At 31.3% G+C, this 20,138-nt stretch overlaps 1 protein-coding gene across 3 annotated transcripts; it reads left to right on the forward strand.

Annotated features, from left to right (window-relative positions):
• Window positions 1-7,529: 7,529 nt before the first annotated feature.
• Window positions 7,530-11,956, forward strand: LOC100114983 (ATP synthase subunit gamma, mitochondrial-like). 3 transcript variants are annotated; one of them, XM_031927161.1, is made up of 4 exons: window positions 7,530-7,955; window positions 11,014-11,253; window positions 11,384-11,479; window positions 11,573-11,956. In XM_031927161.1, exons 2-4 carry the CDS (start codon window positions 11,102-11,104, stop codon window positions 11,667-11,669), a joined length of 345 nt encoding a protein of 114 aa, XP_031783021.1. In that variant the 5' UTR covers window positions 7,530-7,955; window positions 11,014-11,101; the 3' UTR covers window positions 11,670-11,956. The 3 variants fall into 3 exon arrangements, with proteins under 3 accessions (XP_031783021.1, XP_031783020.1, XP_031783022.1); XM_031927160.1 differs by lacking the exon at window positions 7,530-7,955 and adding an exon at window positions 9,231-9,387; XM_031927162.1 differs by lacking the exon at window positions 7,530-7,955 and adding an exon at window positions 9,439-9,549.
• The last annotated feature ends 8,182 nt before the right edge of the window (window positions 11,957-20,138 follow it).

The raw sequence follows: 20,138 nt of genomic DNA on the forward strand, positions 1-20,138 counted from the left end.
ATTTACATCCATGATGTAATTTGTGATTCATGTAGAAAGCGATTAGCCAAATACATATCAAGCTCTAAACCTAAAAAGGTTAATGTTCCAGCAACTGCTTCGTCTCAAGATTCAAATGTTTTTGAATCATTTTCTCAGCTAACTGTCACTTCATCATCTCAGGAAAGTACACAATCATCTGTATACACAATAAAGGAACAAAAAGTACGAGCAACCACGGAATTACTTATTCAAAGGACGATTGCGACACATAAATATTGCTTTGTTTGTGGGTACCAAAAACAGACTAATAATATATTAGTTCCTTTAGAGGCCCGAATTCAAGTTTATAGTAAAATGAATGTTTTTATTCCACATGGCAATAGATGCTGTTGCACACATTTAATTAAAAAAAGATTTTATGAAGATGAACTAAATAAAATTAATATTTTTTCCACTACAAGTACGGTATATATTGATGAATTACTACAATTTTTGAGTCAATTATGAATGAAAGCAGACGAAACTTTATTAGATACAGTAGCTGAATTTTCCATGCCTGAAAAAAAATTGAAAGTTTTTACGGGATTAACGTGGGAAAATATTAATTATCTTAAAGATCAACTCACTTCTCTGAAGAATTCCTGTGTAAGGACAGCGACACAAGCCATTGTCGTATTTTTATTCAAAATGCGCTCTGGGAATTCTAACTCGCTCATCTCTACAATATTTGACATTGAAAGCGAACAACAAGTATCTCGTTTTTGTCAATCAGTATTATTATCTTTCGAAAAAGATTTACTACCAAAACACTTTGGATTAGAAAATGTAGACAGAAATGAATTGATTGAAAATCAAACTTCTAATATGGCAAAGAAATTACATCCTGGTAAACAACTTATTTTGATTGCTGATGGTACTTATATAAGGCATGAAAAAAACTCTAATAACGAGTACCAAAGAAAATCTTATTCAGGCCAAAAAAAAGTTCCTCTGACTAAACCATTTACTATATGTACTACTAATGGTTATGTTGTTGACCAGTTAGGTCCATATCTTGCAAATAAAAATGATGCTACAATACTGATTGAAATATTGGAAGAGAAGCAGAATATTTTACAGAAACTTCTTCGCCAAGGGGACATTTTTATACTGGATAGAGGTTTCAGGGACATTAAACAAAAATTAGAAAATATGGGTTATATTGTTTTGATGCCTGCACTCAAAGGTTCAAAATCTCAACTTTCTACGCAAGAATCAAATGAAACAATATTCACGACAAAACTGCGATGGGTTGTTGAAGCAGTGCACGGAGTTCAAAAGAAAAAATATAGGTTATTAGATCACAAACTTGATAATAAAATGGTGAAAAATACTGGATCTTATTGTAAAATTTCTTGCTACTTAAATAACTTGTTTGGCAAACGCCTAGATTCTGATGAAGACATGCAAGATGAAATATTTAGTGCTATGCAATCTAGAAAAAATGTTGAAAATACATTAGCAGTTTTAGTAGCAGACAAAAGATGGAGTCGTCGGAAACTACCATTTAAAATAATAACTTCGGATGATTTACCAGACTTTCCTGAATTAACAATAAAAGATTTGAAAATTCTGTTTACAGGATCATATCAGCTTAAACAGACAATATCTTACTTAGCGGAAATGCTTGACGCAGATAATGATTTGAAGATTGGATATTCAAAAGAGACTAACAATATTCTCAAACTTGAAGTTCAATCCAGGCATATTAACAGAAAACAATACAAATGTTTCGTTGAGTATAAACCAAATGGTATTGGTTATTCTAGCATCTTAAGACACTGTTGTGATTGTGCTAACGGTAACCGTACTATAGGATGTTGTGCGCATATTGCTGCCATAATCTATTATCTTTCACATGGAAGATATTTATCAAAAATCATACGACCAGCTGAAATTCTGTCTAAAATGTTTCTTAATGATCAAATTGAAGTGTGTATTGATGAAGATAGTGACAATGATGAGTGAATCATTTTTTCTATTGTGAACATTCGTTATTTTTAAAAAGCTACTTGTATACGTTCCATAATTTATTTTAAATAGCCTATGAAGATAATAAATTATACTTTGTACGAATTGAACATACTTAACTTCAATTCCTTTTAACCTGATAATTATTACTGTCAATAGATTTTGAATAATCAATTAAGTAGAGGCAGATAAGCCAAATATGGCCTTTTTAAGACCACAAGACGCCAAAAGTACCCTCAAACGATCGATTTCAAGGCTATGTTTAGCTAAAAACAGGCTTTTTTGCGTGAAAACCCTTGCATTATGACATTTTTAGGTTAGTTTTGGGTTACATGGTACCAAAAATGGCCTTTTTCGGCGTTAAATCACTCAAATGAGGGCATTTTTAGGTTAAAGAGAAAAGCAGACACTGACAGCGGCGATATTCTTTTTATATATAGAGAGAAACCCTTTATTACCTCAAATTCTGATAAGACCATCATTGAAAACGTAAGATAATATAAAAAATACGGCTTGGAGCGAACAAAATATTTCATTTGATTATGTTTTCATGGGAAGATATGCAAAACTACTCAAAAGGAGTCACTTTAGTAACTAAATTGTAACATAACCAGCTAAAAACGTGAAAAAATGGCAAAAAAATCAGTTTTTGGCTCAAATCGAGTTGTGCCACCATTTTTAAGGAAAAAACGTTAGTGCCATCGTAAAGAACGGGAAAAAGTACACAAAAAAAGTCTACTTAAAAAGTTGCACCTCAAAAACAAGGGGGTCAAAATATCGATTGAAAACTTTAATAATTTTTTTAGATCCGATATTTGAGGTTATGTAATCCCAAAAAAATTGCAGTTATTCATGACATAAAAATACACCAATGTGAATTTTTAAAAAAATTTTTATCCTATAGGGACTTCAGAAAAAAATAAAATCAAAAAAACACGTTTATCGACGTTACTGCGCATGCGCACTAGGCAGAGAGCTAAAAATTTGGCTATGGGAGTTTTTTTTATCCCCCATCGAATGGTATATAACATATATACATTTTCCAAGGGGGCCATTTCACCATAGTAACCCGGCTATAGCCTTTATGTTTAACAGAGGTACAGCGTGACGATGAAAGCGATACGAAAATTTATGCTTGCGATACGAATAAAATAGATTGGATATTAGACAGTGGTTGCTCAAACCATATAATAAATATATCCAATGTATTTTACGTTAAAGAAATGGATAAAAATTTGTTGAATTTTGCGAAAATTACTAATGGAAATAAAATTATTTCTATTGAAAAAAACATCAAAAATATTTAATAGGCAAAACAATTTAATTTGAAATAATGAAAAGAATGCTACATTTCAGAAGGAAATAAAATAAATGTAACACAGAGAGAAAGATATCATAGAATGTTAGGTCATGTCAATTTTAAATATTTAGAAAATATGTGCAAAAATAAGTTAGTTGAAGGTATGCCGGAAAAATTAAAGCCAGTAATGTTGAAATGCGGTAAGTGTATACAAAATAAAATGCACTAGCTAAAAACTCGCTCGCTCGTTCTATTTAAACTGGTTGAAGTTTTAAATATATTATAAGTGATTTCTGACGTAATTTTTAATGTGATTTCTTACGTGATAAATCATGTGATTCTTTTCGCCAGGAAATGGACTAAACATCAGAAAAAAGAACTAAATTTGACGTCAATACTATTCATCACTATAAACGATAAATCTGAAATTGCGAAATGTCCGTCATGATAACGGTCATAATTTTTCAAATGTTTCGTACATCGAGATCTGATAATGAAACGAATTAATTTAGAGAACAGCGATATAATATAGATGTTGGTGTCATGTTAATAAAACTACTTCGATTGAGTGTTAGAATCATAAAACAGATAGATGACGTTGTAATCATAATCAGAGATTAGTAGAGAGATTGCCGATGAGCATGGGCGAAAGCGTGCCGTGCGATATGCAGTCGTAAGCTAGCGCCGCCCTGCGGTTTTCGCTCCGAACTATACGCATCTATAAGCAGCGGAGGAGAAGTAGGGGCGGCCGTACGCAACTAGCTTCCCCACCAGCAGCAGCGGCGAAGAGGGAAGTAGAGAGTACACAATCACATCGCGGCGCGGCAGAGCATAGAGGAGAAATAACATACCCCCCCCCCCCCGTCCCAGCCTGCAAATATAACAATTAGTTAATAAAAAAAAATACCAGGCTATAGATATTGATTTGCCCTTTTATTCTACGTAAGAATTTCAATTTGCCCGTTTTTAGTTTTCTCAGGAAAAATAAATTAATAATTCAAATTTCATCTCAACTTTAAATAATCGTATCTCTTTAACCAAAACGTTTTTGAAAATCTAATGAACGTTAAAAAATTGCCCTTACGTCGATTCTATTTGCCCGCTAGTCAAACATGAAAAATATTTATGCATTATAATCTAAAATAATAAAAAAGTGTTGTGGAATATGAGCCTTTGATTTTTTGCTATACTCACGTATATGCGGTGTTGCCAAATCGCCGCGCAAGCAGGACAACTGGACAACACAGCTTGACAGCTGGTATGTATTCAATGGTACTTGTAAATCGGAGTTATTAATAAAAGCAAGTTATTAATCAACCATCTCCAGTGATAGAAAAATAAGTATAAATTCAATTTTAATTTCAGGCAATCAGTTGCATGCAATTTTCACGGGTCTTATCATCACAACTGCAATTACATTGCCCATTCATATTGCAACAACAAAATTGTCAATCAAACGTTTGAAGGTTAACCTGATTTTACACCAGTACCTGTTGCTCATCCGGTTCAGGTTGTATCAGGGAGCAAACAATATTATGCAGCAACAGCTTATTCAAGAACAGATAAACAATCCTTGAAGAAAAAAAAACGATACTCTATATTTGTATATTTGTAAATAAAGCTGTTTCTATAAGATAATGTTTATACATTTTAGCAACAAGTGAATTTTGCTCAATTGGACAGCGCTGTAGGAAATTCATCTGATGACATTGATGAGAAGGAAGAAGAAAATGACGATGATGAAGATCTTAATGAGAAAAAAGAAGAAGAGCAGGAAGATGCTGGTGCAAGAGAAGAAGTTAGTATTTCCATTAATGCTACTACTTTGATTCTCAATCTTTAATAATCAATGTAGATGCTGTGCAATGATGTCTGTGAATAGTTTAATCCCAAGGAGGAAGCTGAAGTTCATGCAGTGTTACTCAATGGAGATTCACATAATCAATTAGCGATTGCTTACCATTTAATTACAGACAACAAAATTGCAGATGTAACAGCTTTTAGTCCTAGTGGAAAAGTTCTTTGCGATCTTAGTTTTTTTTTTTTTTTTTGTATAAAGGGTATCAAATAAGAAACTTTCTTGTAATTGTTATATAAAAATTTTATTTTTCAAGTCTGTCATTTGGAATTCCTGATTTCAATAAGGATCTAATTTTATTTTTAAATGCAAGATGTGAAATACCTCTTTAAAAAGAATAACACTGTAACAGAAAAAATGTTAAAACTTTATAGCGTGCGTAAAGCAAGTGTATCATTTTTGAACACGTCAATCGTTGTTAAAGAGTATTTTTAAATATTGCATCCAAATAAAAAAATAACTCATGTTATTTAAAATATAATTTTTTTAGATACAAAGGAGATCACTTCTATCTCATAATTTAAATTTGACTATACTACCATAGATATTAAATGAATGATTATTACTTATGATCTAAATTATGAATTAAATGAATTTTGTTTTTACATAAAATATTTCGCTAATTTTTAGTTTAGGTGAGTTCTTCGGTAACCTTTTACTATATTTAACCAAGTCATGGATCAATGGGTGGAATGTATTTGGCTACGCCACAGAGAATAAAACTTTGATTTTTTATTATTAAACTTTTTGGTATATCATCCAAACTTGTGGTAAAATTGACACTATCAATTTTAAGTACTTCTGATGCGTATAGCGAACTTCTATATGCCTCATCTTCTATATTCCTCATCTCAATACATAAGTATGGTCCTAAATCATACTTAGACTGAGCACTGTCATTGTTGCAATTTTTGCAATTCCAAGTCTTAGTATCGAAATAATTATTAACTTCTTTTTCTAAATTTGTATAATTACTTAACCAAGCAATTTTCAAATTGGGTAACGGTATTGTTATTTTTTTGCAGTTTTCAATATAACCACAGAGATTGCATTCCGTTTTTTCTACTTTCATAATATTTCATTAATGAAGTTAAGTGTTGTCCTATATTAGTATTACAACTTATAGTACTGTTACCATCCTCATTAAATAATGAATACAGTATGTGTGCTCTATTTGTGTAAAAATAACTGTTGACTCCTTGTATTGCATGCTTTGTTATCGTGTTTGCATAACATAAATGTTTTTGTGCTGCTGCGTCATTTATACTTTTTTCTATTAAAATTTTAAAATCAACTACTTTATAATAAGCACTACTCAGAATCTCTGTGATTGTATCGAACGCACATGTATACTGGAAACAAATTTTTTGTTGCTTCATTTGTTTTGCTAACTGTTTGTTTCCATTTTTTATATTTTTTTTGTTGGCTGTGCCTTTTTTATTATTAGGTTGTTGTAGCCGTAGGACAATATCTGGATTTGAACGTACATGTATACCTCTTTGTTTTTGTATATTGTCTGTTGTTAAACTATCATTTTCATTTTCCACTATGTTTTGCTCTTTTCCATTTGGTAACATTTCACTACAATTTAATGAAGAATGAAATGTCACTTGTTTTTTGAATGAAACATAGGTATGGTCTTGTAAAGTGGAATCCATCGTCATCAAATCATTATCTATTTCTATTTGAGATTCACTTGTATTTACTGTTAATTCTTGACCAACATTATAGTTTTCAACTGATTGAACAATATCAAAAGATTTTTCTTCGCGAATCAGCATTATTTGGTACAACCGTTGATTTCAAGGAATCTGAAAAAATTAGATTTTAAGTATATACTCATTTTTATAATATACTAGTAATTGTTTAACTAAAATGCACTATTTGTTGTTACGATATTTTATATAAAAGTCCGTATTAATCTTTAACGCTTTTAAATTCCGCGTGCGCTCTAAATGATACCGCGCGCAGCGCCAAATTTCTCATATATCATAATAGCTATATAGCGTTATAGTGTAGAGTCAAAATAACTTAGGAGGTTATCCCAAGACTTGTTTAACTAAAAATACTTGTGTACAAACGTAAAAAATTACACAGAAATTGTAGTTTAAATAATTAAACAAGAGCTTCGGATAACCTCCTGGCTCTGATATATATTGTGCTCCAAAAGGAGACAAATGTGGGTCCAGGACAACGGACAAGTACGCAGTATAACCTCTCTTTCTATTGTTAAAGTTACTGGATGAATATTCAGAAATATTAAATTAAATGAAACAAAGACAGCAGGAAAAATCCAGAAACTTCGACGCTTAACGAGCGCAAGAAGTAACCCTAAACCAAAACAAACTTCTCCTCCCTCGGCTGAAAGCGCGCGTGCACAGTCGATGCTGCAGTTTAGCCGTTGACCGTACTTAGGCCCATAAGGCCTAATGAGTAAGAAAGAGAGCGCGGCTAAACTGAAGTGCGAAGGAGAAGTAAAGACCCTGCGTGAGAGAAAGCCATGACGCTTTCTTCAAGCTTCGCCTCCCCCGATTTTTCATTCCTGTGTGTGCGATCCAAGAGTAAGGACGCTATTCAAGAGTTCGATTTTATAGTTATATTTCTGAGTTTTTAAGTTGGAGTTTAGTCTTAATTGTGTTTCCGTCTTGATCATCATTTACCGAAATTGTGTCTTATTCCATTTGAAAGTTATTTGAAGTCTCCAGAAACAAATAAAGGAATTTTTGAAATAATTGAGTCTAAGAAATTGTTTGATTTGAGAGTTTTGATGGTCAACCGTTGGGTCATCCCCGTCAACAAACACAAGTAAGTCGTTCTCGTTAACAATTTAATTTTCCTTGGTGTTTTATTATCACGCAAACAGTTTCGGTGCAACAATCGGTGCGAAGTACTGATCTTCCCCGTATGGGAGAGTAAGCTATCATCCGCATAATCACACAACGTTACTTTGTTGGTTCGGTAAATTTATTACTACCCTAACACTATAAAGGACTATCAGATAAGTATTCTTTGCAACCCGTATTATACTTCAAAATTTCATTTAATCAATAAGCTTAGTTGCTTTGTGTAATTTTATTTTGTTTATTTTCAGCTTTTGGAATCTATACGTTCATCTTTACATATCAAAATGTTTCTACATAATTAAAATCAATTCCCTGTGTTCATGCCATAACTAATGTATTGAAAAGTAATAAATGTTTTAACTTGTCACCTGAATTTTTGTTTGAACTATCATCAAAATCAATATTGAAATATTTTTTCCTCCATCGTTCGACGGCAAACAAATGTTCATTATTATGCTGTAGTTTAGGTTTATTTTCTTTACTTGTCTCTATTTTCAAATCATTAATGACTGCTCTAGCCAATTTAATATCAGCATCAATGTTTCGACAATGATGGACTAAAATTTTATCTTCCCTTATAGAAATATTCTTTATTGAGAGTTTAAAATCTGCAAAATATGCTTCATTTCTAGCTGAATTTGCAACCTCATGAGTATTTTTAAAATATTCGTTCATGACGTTTGTCCAGCATGCAAATTCTTTGCATAAATTGACTAATCTTGTAGCAAAATCTGGCAGATAGTAGTCATTAGCCTGTACGCCTATATAGGAACTATTTTTATTACAGACTTCAGAAGTAACATAATCTTTTAATCTCTGAAAATATATATGAGTAAGTCTTGACTCATTATCAGGATCTTGCTCTTCTTCTTTGTTTTCATTATTGTTATAAGATTTAATTATAGTTGAGTTATTTAGATCAAATTTATGAGTTTGTATAATATGAGTCAAATGTGACATAGCCGTTTCACAAATTTCATCATAATATTTGCTACAAGAAACAATAAATAGATATTCTAGAGCTTTTTCAAAAATTTCTAGATTGTTAACTGTAGTAAGATATCCAAAATACTTGACATATAGCATTTTAACTTTGCGATTCTCTTTTGTGAAACAAGGCCAACTTGTAACTATATGCTGTACATGAGCTATATCTGTTCTCATCTGTGTTTGAAGTTGCACATGCGTCTCTTTTTGAAGTAAAATCAATAAGCACAAATCATTGTACATTCTAAATGTGATAGAGTTGAAGGCTAAACATGCACCATTTTGCAATGCTTTACCCATGTCAGTTACTAACTCTTTTGGTACTTTTGCCCCGGATTGTAACCATGTTTGGAGCCAAAAATTATCAAAACAAGTATCATTTTTCTCAGACATAATTTGAGATATTGGTACAATTAAATTATTAATATGCGTGCACATAATAGAGAGAAAAATATGACTAGTATCTCCATCAACTCTCTTAATTTTTAATATTATAGATGATGTAGCATCTAGTGATACTGCATTGCCTAATTTTGATAAAATATCATTGTAAACACTTGTTTGTTCAGGTGACCAGTACATAATAAAAAATTTGTCATATCCAATATATCTTATAAATTTATTAAATTCAACATTATTCTTTAATTCTATCAGTGAATCAAACAAATTGGTTCTACGCTTTATTCCCAGCTCTTTACTTTTTGCATCTTATCGAGCATTTTGAATTTATTTAAAATAGGTAAATGAGCTGGTTCAACATCGCCATATGACATTTCAGCTCTTGCTTTATCTCGTCTATACTGTTTTGGTAATTTATTTAAGACCTCTTTTTCCACATTCAACTTTGCTAATTTTTGTAAGCGTACTTTATTTTGGTGTGTTATTTTTTTAGTATCCATAGCAGTAACAGTAAATGTCACTGACCTATTTATTGTTGGTTTTTCTTCGCATATAGCATAAATTTTATGCAAACACTCAGTGCACTGACCTTCAATTTTAATGTACGTTTCATAACTATTTACAAAATGTCTATCAAACCTAAAAACACAAGGTAATTTTTGATTTTGCCATATTAAAATTCTCATGATGTCAGTCCATCCCTCTTGTAAAGCTACGCCAGTTCGTCCACCTTTATCTATTTTTTCCACAGGACTTATTATAGACCATTGATCACTTGACATTATAATGTCAAATGATAATTGAGATGTTTTGCCAATCTTTGGCACTTTTTTCTTGGTATTTGGCTCCTCATTTTCATCCACATCACTTTCACTATCATTTTTCTTTCTTTTCCGTGATTTACATTCCTGTGTATCACTTCTGATGCTAAAATCACAAATATTTTCATGATCTTCATCTATAATTATATCTTCCAAACCCTTATATTTTCTATAGAAAGTAAGGGTGTTGTGTCTGTCTTGCTGAACATGATTGAAAAGATTAACTACATTAATGTTTCCAATTGATTCACATACTTTTTTCCACACCTCGTCAGTTCTCTTTTTTAAAACATTATTCTCATCATAAATTTCAAAATTCAATAGTTCATTTAATATTGTTTCTGCCGAAACTAAAGGTTTGCGCCCAACCATTTTAAGCATACATTAAAAAAAAATTAATTTTTATAAAATAAATTTAAAAAACGTAATTTTTTGTTTAACATATAACTGAAGAAAAGCCCATAGATATGCTACAGTAAACTCATTTTTCATAGCACTAACAATACAGACAATAATGTAATGTCAAGTTCTAATTTTTCATTTGTTTTTTCTCAGATTTCAAAAGAAGTAAATACCTATAAGCTTTCTCGACTCATGCGCCGCGATACGGCGAATAATCGAAACTATTTGAAATTATATATATATATATATATATATATATATATATATATATATATATATATATATATATATATATATATATATATATATATATATATATATATATAATAAACCTATCGTAATATCAAACGCTATTAACTTTTAACATTTTTTCTGTGACAGTGTTATTCTTAATAAACAACATTGTTCCAGAAAGTGAACCCAAGAAGTTGATGATTGCTCTAACTAGCGACCGGAGACTTTGTGGTGCTGTCCACACTGATGACAAAGCCTGCTGACCATGAAAACACAAAAATTGTTTGGAGAAAAGTCTCGTACCATCCTGCAACACCTGTTAGCTAAAAACATTCTGTTTGTTGCATCTGAGATGGGTCGCGAACCCCCTACTTTCAACGATGCTGCCAAGGTAGCTATTGAAGTTATGAACAATGGGTAAGTGTATAAAGATTTTTGTCACATTCATACTGATTCCTCAAAAATTGAAAAAACAGTTATTTTAAATTTTTTGAGCAATGAACTTCATATTTAGAAAGATTTTAATGACAATCCTTATGTTATCTAGGTACACATATAGATCTGGTAAGATCATCTACAACAGGTTCAGGTCTGTTGTGTCTTACAAAATTGACCAACTACCACTTTCGACAAAGGCTCTGTGGTTAGTGTACCAAAGTCATCTGTTTATGATTCGCTTGACAAAGAAATAATTCAAAAATTGAATTCTCTCTTGCATCTATGCTCTTATATTCAGCAGAGTGACAGCTATGGACAATGCCAGTAAGAATGCTGGAGAGATGATTGACAAACTCACTTACCTTCAACCGTACTCGACAAACTCTCATAACTAGAGAGCTTATCAAAATTATCTCTGGAGCTGTTGCATTGGATTAAGAAGTTTCAAAGAAATTTTATTAGCAGCTCATTATTAGAATGTCAAATCTTTTACGCAAAATAATGGTGAAGAAAATGTTCTTGACTGATTCCTGCAAAGCCTACTCACTCTATCTCAGAATTGCACAGCAGTTGTACGGAATATTGTACATTCAGTAACCTATTTCAGTAAATTCCATTTATAAGTTTTTTTCTTTTGTGTAAGTTGAAGGCATGGCTTTTAATAAATTGAAATATACGTTAATCTATTGATTTTTTTTATGTAGACCATTTCCAATTTATAATCTATATGTACATTTTTTTTTAAATAGTTATGAAAAAAAAAGATATGAAGCAGAGGGTAGTAAAAATATTATGATAAAATAATATAAGACACATTTATTTATCAGATATTTGCAAAAAAATCATATATGTACACACACATCCATTACATTCTCAGTGAGACGAAAATAGAAATCAATATATTTGTATACAGATAAAGCTAAAAGTTCTAACTCGCTCAAATGGAAACTTTATACACCTCACCGTGTCTTTAAGAGGAAAACAAATTTATAATTTAAAAAAATTATCAACCATGAAATTGACAAAACTAAACATTAAGAGAAAAATTCAAAACTAGTGCAAAGAAACAAAAATGTTCAATCTAGAATGACAATTAAAAGATTTTTAAATTTGAAAACTTAGATAAAGTTTTTACTACAAAGACATACACGTTGCATTGATTACATTTACATTACTTTTGTATTTATAAACGTAATTTTGATATCCAATTATTTTGTTAAAAAGATTTTTCTGTATCAACACTGCACATGTATTTTTTCTTATAAATCATTAGTATTAAATTCAGAGTAATTTTTGTAGTTACGCAAGTGCAAAGGTATGTAGTATGTAGTAAATGTAGTTATGTAGTAATTGTCACTGACCATTCACGCATAGGTATCTTGCACAAACAAGACAACACCAAAATTAACTCGCAAATGTGTAGTTAAAAAACAGCAGAGCTGTTTTGAGTCGATCGTGTATAGCAGTAATCAATTAAAAAAGATTTTTCTGCATCAACACTGCACATAGTATTATTTCACCACTCAGAATCTCCATTGGCTTTTTGGAAAACAAAGTTCTTGCTACTTAAGTTCATAATACCACCCTTCAAGTATAATTTCCATTTATTTCGGCTCCTTGTGATCTGAGATTTTTTTAAAGTTTATAAATAGTATTGTAAGCATTTGATTTAATCACTATTATTGCCTCCCTTCATACCTTATCATATTGACAAACTACAACATTGTTAATATCAAAGATATCGGCAGGATCATCATCTGTAACGTCATCTTTCTCCTGAACACAGTGGTTCTTACAAAATGTCAAAGTTATAAAACTGATGAGAATCAAAGTAGTAGCATTAATGGAAATACTAACTTCTTCTCTTGCACCAGCACCTTCCTGCTCTTCTTCTTTTTTCTCATTAAGATCTTCATCATCGTCATTTTCTTCTTCCTTCTCATCAATGTCATCAGATGAATTTCCTACAGCGCTGTCCAATTGAGCAAAATTCCCTTGTTGCTAAAATGTATAAACATTATCTTATAGAAACAGCTTTATTTACAAATATACAAATATAGAGTATCGTTTTTTTTTTCTTCAAGGATTGTTTATCTGTTCTTGAATAAGCTGTTGCTGCATAATATTGTTTGCTCCCTGATACAACCTGAACCGGATGAGCAACAGGCACTGGTGTAAAACCAGGTTAACCTTCAAACGTTTGATTGACAATTTTGTTGTTGCAATATGAATGGGCAATGTAGTTGCAGTTGTGATGATAAGACCCGTAAAAATTGCATGCAACTGATTGCCTGAAATTAAAATTGAATTTATACTTTTTTTTCTATCACTGGAGATGGTTGATTAATGACTTGCTTTTATTAATAACTCCGATTTACAAGTACCATTGAATACATACCAGCTGTCAAGCTGTGTTGTCCAGTTGTCCTGCTTGCGCGGCGATTTGGCAACACCGCATATACGTGAGTATAGCAAAAAATCAAAGGCTCATATTGCACAACACTTTTTTATTATTTTAGATTATAATGCATAAATATTTTTTATGCTTGACTAGCGGGCAAATAGAATCGACGTAAGGGCAATTGTTTAACGTTCATTAAATTTTCGAAAACGTTTTGGTTAAAGAGATACGATTATTTAAAGTTGAGATGAAATTTGAATTATTAATTTATTTTTCCTGAGAAAACTAAAAACGGGCAAATTGAAATTCTTACGTAGAATAAAAGGGCAAATCAATATATATAGCCTGGTATTTTTTTTATTAACTAATTGTTATATTTGCAGGCTGGGACGGGGGGGGGGTAATAACATAAGCGGCGGTAACTGTCAAGGATTCGGGCTTACGCGGTGAATATGATTCATAAACAATGATATATTAATAAAGAATCACCGATAAACTCTATTACAGACTAAACTCTAAGCCCTTAATGTCAGTGGCCATGATCGTCTTTATGAAATCAACCCTCATAATTAAAAACTTTAATTTTTTAGACGGATTATGGTTAAACCGACACAAACACGTTAAGCTTAAGCTTAAACAAAGCTAAATTAAACTAACAAGCCACCCCAGCCTCCCGATAAACATATGCTACTTTCAGTTTTTCTCCATCAACGATGATTGTGGCGGCGCGGTCTACGTTGTTGCTTGGTATTCTTATGCACTCGGGTTCGAGTCCCAGTCTCAGCAAATTTTTTTTTTTTTACTTGCTGATAAAATATACAGTATACAATAATAACGCAATATGCCATTCTGCTTCTGCAATTATATTTCAATTTAGGTAAGTATACGGTGGGCCTGCAATAAATATAGGTATAATTTACTTCTCAATCGTTTATGAAAAAAACGTAGACAATGAACTTCTTGAATTTTAGGAATACAAATTAATCATTTTTTTTTAATATCAATGTAATTAATAAAACGTTATCGTACTAATAAGATAATTTAAATTTATTTAAAATTGTATTTTTTCTTTACATAAAAAACTATAAATAATGGTAGTTATACATTGCAGGTCCCCTCTGTACCGTATACATACCTAAATTGAAATATAATTGCAGAAGTAGAATGGCATATTGCGTTATTATTGTATACTATATATTTTATCAGCAAGTAGAAAAAAAAATTTGCTGAGACTGGGACTCGAACCCGAGTGCATAAGAATACCAAGCAACAACGTAGACCGCGCCGCCACAATCATCGTTGATGGAGAAAAACTGAAAGTAGCATATGTTTATCGGGAGGCTGGGGTGGCTTGTTAGTTTAATTTAGCTTTGTTTAAGCTTAAGCTTAACTTGTTTGTGTGGGTTTAACCATAATCATATTTATAAAAAAATGTATATCTTCCACTCCTTGAAAATTTACAACATTATAAAATATATTTCAAAGAGTTTAAGTATAAAGTTAAGTTAAGTAATAAGTTAAAATACACATAATTAATCAAACTAAGTGATAACGCTAAATTTAAAATTTCTTTCTAAAAATATAATTTATTTCATATTAGTACTACATTCGAATTTATATATTTTATATAACTCCTTAGTATATATTTTATAATAATTGCATGAAGAGTTTCATAATTTTGTGGAGTTTTGTTATCATTGAACTTAAAATGTTTTTTATAGCACTGTGTGGCTAAAATCCACTGTTAAGTCACGAATAGGCGAGACTTGCGGATTTTAGCAGTCTGTCCTATAAAATTTTATACGATACTCTTGACTTAAATGGTTCAGTTTTACACGGTGCTTAGCGCCCTCGCTACGCTCGGGTGCTAACTGCGCCGTGTAAAAAACAACCATTTAAGTCACGCGTATCGTAATATACTATTTAAATGTCATTATTTTTATACTGACGCTAGATCTAGATTTCATACTTTATTCTTGACTCCTGGGTGTATGTTTTACAATATTTAAGAGATTTGTCAAGTTTTTAGAAAGTAGAAAATTTACTTTGTTCTAAAGCATTGACGTTGATTCCTTATTTACTCATCAAAACAAATCTTCCTCATTATGAATCATGATTGATCTTAACGAATATAATAAAACACACATTAATTAAATAATGATAAAATAGGATTTATTGCTAATTCTGAATATGATGACAAAACATATACTTTAAATTACTTAGGCAAAATTGATCAAGAATATGAATTTTGTAGTGCTAAACACTTTTTATTAGAATTACCAGTTGATAAAAAATATAGCAATTGTTGTCATAAAGGAAAAGTTATAATAAAAGGTAAATTTCAATATCCGATTTGTTTGTTGCAGTTGACTAATCGCAAATCACAAGAAAAACAATTTATGCAATTAATACGAAATTATAATAATGCTTTAGCTTTTGCCAGTTTTAGGGCTAAACTAGATATTGTTCCTGGCCATGGCCCTTAAGTTTTTCGCATTTGTAGTCAAACTTATCATAATGCTTATTTATTAAACCCAGTAACAAATGAAAATAGAAAATTTGGCAATTATATATAATAGACAATGAAATAGCTAATGAAATTTAGTTTTCAACTGATATAAAATGCAACATAAAATTACTAAATGAAAATATTATATAAGAAAATTGCGAATTTTTTATTTTTTTACTTCTGCTTACATTTTTTTACTTTTTCTTACAATTTCTTATGTATTGTTATATTTGATTATTAAATTAATAATTTAAAAAATATATTGACTATATTAGGCGGTAAAATAACATATATAATAAAATGTAATAAAATGTAATAAAATGTAATAAAATGTAATAAAATGTAAAAAAAAGTTAACAAATCTGAAAATGTAAGAAAGTGTACAAAAACGCATGAGATCGAAAAAAACGAACGGTTCGAAATCCAACAAAAAGGTACAGTTTTTTACATTTTTTTTACGTTTTATTGCAATTTATTTAAATTTATTATATTTTTTCCCACTAAGGGAAGCATACAAAATGATGCATAAAGTTGAGGAAGAAGAATTAACACGTACTCGAAATGCCAATGAATTACCTAGAGAAGTTAAAATCTTTTAAAAAAATTAACTCTTATAAAAGTAAAAGGTTAGGCGAGTTTGATATATTCCGCAACAAAATTACAGATAGACAAGAACTGAGATCAATCAAACAAAGTCAAGTTTATTATATTTAATCGTAATGAAGCAAAGAACAACTCTCAAGATAATTACTGCGTTACTTGCCATGCCCGTTTCATTGTACTTAGTAGTTTTCATTGTACGTAGTGTTTGTATGACGTTCTAATATATATATAAAAAGAAAATTTAGTTGTTCACCAGTTCTTTTCTATCTGTAATTTTGTTGCGGAATATATCAAACTCGCCTAACCTTTTTTAAGAGTTAATTTTTTTAGAGATTTCAATCCTTTTTTTAAAATTGTTTAGAGTATTTCATATTCAAAGTCGTAAAAATAAAATATAAGCATCTTTAGCACCATTCGACCACAGCTTTTTGTAACATTTTTATTACTAAGATGAAATCACTGATTGTTCTAATATACATCACCCTGGAATTATTTCTACACCTAGACACCAAAAAACCACGGTGCAAACTACCCAGACCTCGTCATCGGCCACCGTGTACACCTAGACGCCACCCTTAAATTATTTTTACACCTAGACACCAAAAACCACGGAGTGCACCACCTAGACCTCGTCATCAGCCACCCTGTACACCTAAACGCCGTCCTCATATGATTTATTTACCTAGACACCAAAAACTACGGAGCGCACCACCTAGACGTCGTCATCGGCCACCCTGTACATCTAGACACCTTCCTCGAATGATTTTTACATCTAGACACAGAAAACCACGGAGTGCGCCACCTAGACCTTGTCATCGGCTACCCTGGCAAGCTAGTTACTGTTACAGCTCCGGAACGCAGAGTATGCACTGACAACCTCTTAATTAAAAATATCGTAATATATTATTATATTTTCTTGAGAAAGCAATTCTCATCTGTACATAGCTTTGCGGCTAACTTCACGGTCCTAACACTTCTTGCGGCTAACTTAACGGTATAATATAATTATTTGATTATAAAAGTTTTATATTGTAAGCATCAAACAAATTCTGGCTGTGACAAGCAAAATTTAAGACACACTTATCTGGGGGCATCCGCACTCCCACCATGTTGTCTAACGTATTTCTTCTGCTGAAAATTTCTGTTATGTTCAGTTATCTTCTGTTTTAGTCTAAATAGTTAAGATAGAAACTGTTATGTGCAGAATTTTTGTTCCAAGGGCTTACTTAACTTAGATTCATTAGAAACAACTCTCAAGATACTTACTACGTAACTTGTTATGCCTGTTTCATTTTGTTTTCTGGTGAACAACTTACATTTTCTTTTTATCTATTAGAACGTGTTACAAACACCACAAGTACAATAAAAAGTTCATGGCAAGTTACGTAGTAAGTATCTTTAGAGTTGTTTCTAATGGATCAACATATAACTTAACTTTAAGTTAAGTAAGCCCTTGATTGAACAAAAATATTTTTTTTCTTAATTATGATTAAATATAATAAACTTGACTTTGTTGGATTGATCTCAGTTCACTTTTATCTGTTTTCGTTGCGGAATATATCAAACTCGCCTGACCTTTTACTTTTTTAAAAGTCAATTTCTTTTAGAGATATCGGTCCTTTTAAATAATTTTTTTTGCGTATTTCATATTTGTCCTAAAAATAAAATATAAGCATCTTTAGCACCTTTTGACCATGATTTTTTTGTAACATTTTTTTTATTAACATGAAAACACTGATTGTTGTTTAGCAAAGTATTAGTATAGTGGCTATGATTATAATGTATGTTAAAAAAATTTAGATAGGTGTGAATTTTCGCTGTCAACGAATATTATTATTACACTAAGACACAAAAAACTACGAAGCGCACTACCTAGACTTCGACATTGGCCACCCTGTATACCTAGACACTGCCCTCGAAAGATCTTCACACCTAGACCCAAAAAAACCACGGTGCTCTTCACCTAGACTTCGTCATTGGCCACCCTGTACACCTAGACGCCGTCCTCGTATGATTTATTTATTTGGACACCAAAAACTACGGGGCGCACCATCTAGACTTCGTCATCGGCTACCCGGTACACCTAGACACCGCCTTCGAATGATTTTTACGCCTAGACACAAAAAAAAACCACGGTGTAGTCCACATGATATTAGATAAAAAAAAATGAAATCACATCCGTAGTCCTGCCGGTCGGTATATGTGTGGTCACATCAGTAATCCCACTAGTCTGTATAAGTATGTGGGAAAGCAATATGTGCGGCAAAATTCACGGTCTTAACACTAGCCGTGTGTGGCCAACTTCATGGTCTAAGCATATTGTGCTGAAGAATCCCAAACGGATTTCAGCATTTTTGTTAAGACATGCTTGTTTATTGTAAAAAAAGCTGCTTTCTTGTCAATATTTTAAGTGGAAATCATAGTCAAGCATACAAATATGATTATACGCCAAAAAAATTTAGATACAATAATGTACATATTTGTATTTATTGAATTGAAAATTTGAAAAACCAATATAGAAGTCAATAGTGTTGCGGTTGCCGTAGGCTTCTCAAACGTGCCTTCGTGGCGCTACCGCGTAACTTGATATATTTCGATATAGTGTGCGTGAAATGCACTATTACGCACGCTCCGCGAGCATCCATGCACACTTTCGCCCCCTGTATCGGAAAATAACGTTCGATACGCATGCGAAAAGTTGATTTTTAAAATTTTATAAATAGATAAAATTCAGTTGTCAATAATAGAATGACACTTTATTAATTGTGAAATCGCTATGAGTTTTTCACTTGAAAATTTTATGTCTAATATTTTAAAATCAAAATATTGCCCAGAACGCTTAAATACATCTATTTTTGAATACAGTTTTACTATTGAAAAAATAATTTTTAATTATAACAAACTTTATAAGAGTATTATAGAAGTAAACCTAATAGAGCAGTATACCTAATAGTAGAGATTTCATTTGAGATTTAACAATAGGGATGACTATAAATAATTGATGAAAACGTTAAAATATTAATAATTCGTATTAGCTTGGGGTGTGAAGTCGCGCAGCTCGCGGGAAAATATATTTAACTATAAATCTGTATAACATATATTTAAATATTATGGTAAATATGTATATATATATATATATATATATATATATATATATATATCGTCGGTACCTACGAAGAGTAGTACGGTTCAGATTTGCCACGAAGACTAGTACGGTTCAGATTTGCCGCGAAGACTAGTATATTTCAGATCTTTCCCAAATGAAAAAATTCAATTATTTTGGAGATAAACAAATAGTTATTTTGGTTGAAATTAAAATTTGCAATATTTTCAAAGTTGCCAAAATTTTTA

Source organism: Nasonia vitripennis, assembly GCF_009193385.2.
Source record: "Nasonia vitripennis strain AsymCx chromosome 3 unlocalized genomic scaffold, Nvit_psr_1.1 chr3_random0013, whole genome shotgun sequence".
Lineage (NCBI taxonomy): Eukaryota > Metazoa > Arthropoda > Insecta > Hymenoptera > Pteromalidae > Nasonia > Nasonia vitripennis.

Bases quoted from the DNA above. Each gene is read 5' to 3' on its own strand.
- LOC100114983 (XM_031927161.1), top strand. From the start codon at position 11,102: ATGAAAACACAAAAATTGTTTGGAGAAAAGTCTCGTACCATCCTGCAA. The intron at 11,254-11,383 runs GTAAGTGTATAA...TATGTTATCTAG, and splicing joins ATTGAAGTTATGAACAATGG to GTACACATATAGATCTGGTA. The intron at 11,480-11,572 runs GTTAGTGTACCA...TCTTATATTCAG, and splicing joins CTTTCGACAAAGGCTCTGTG to CAGAGTGACAGCTATGGACA.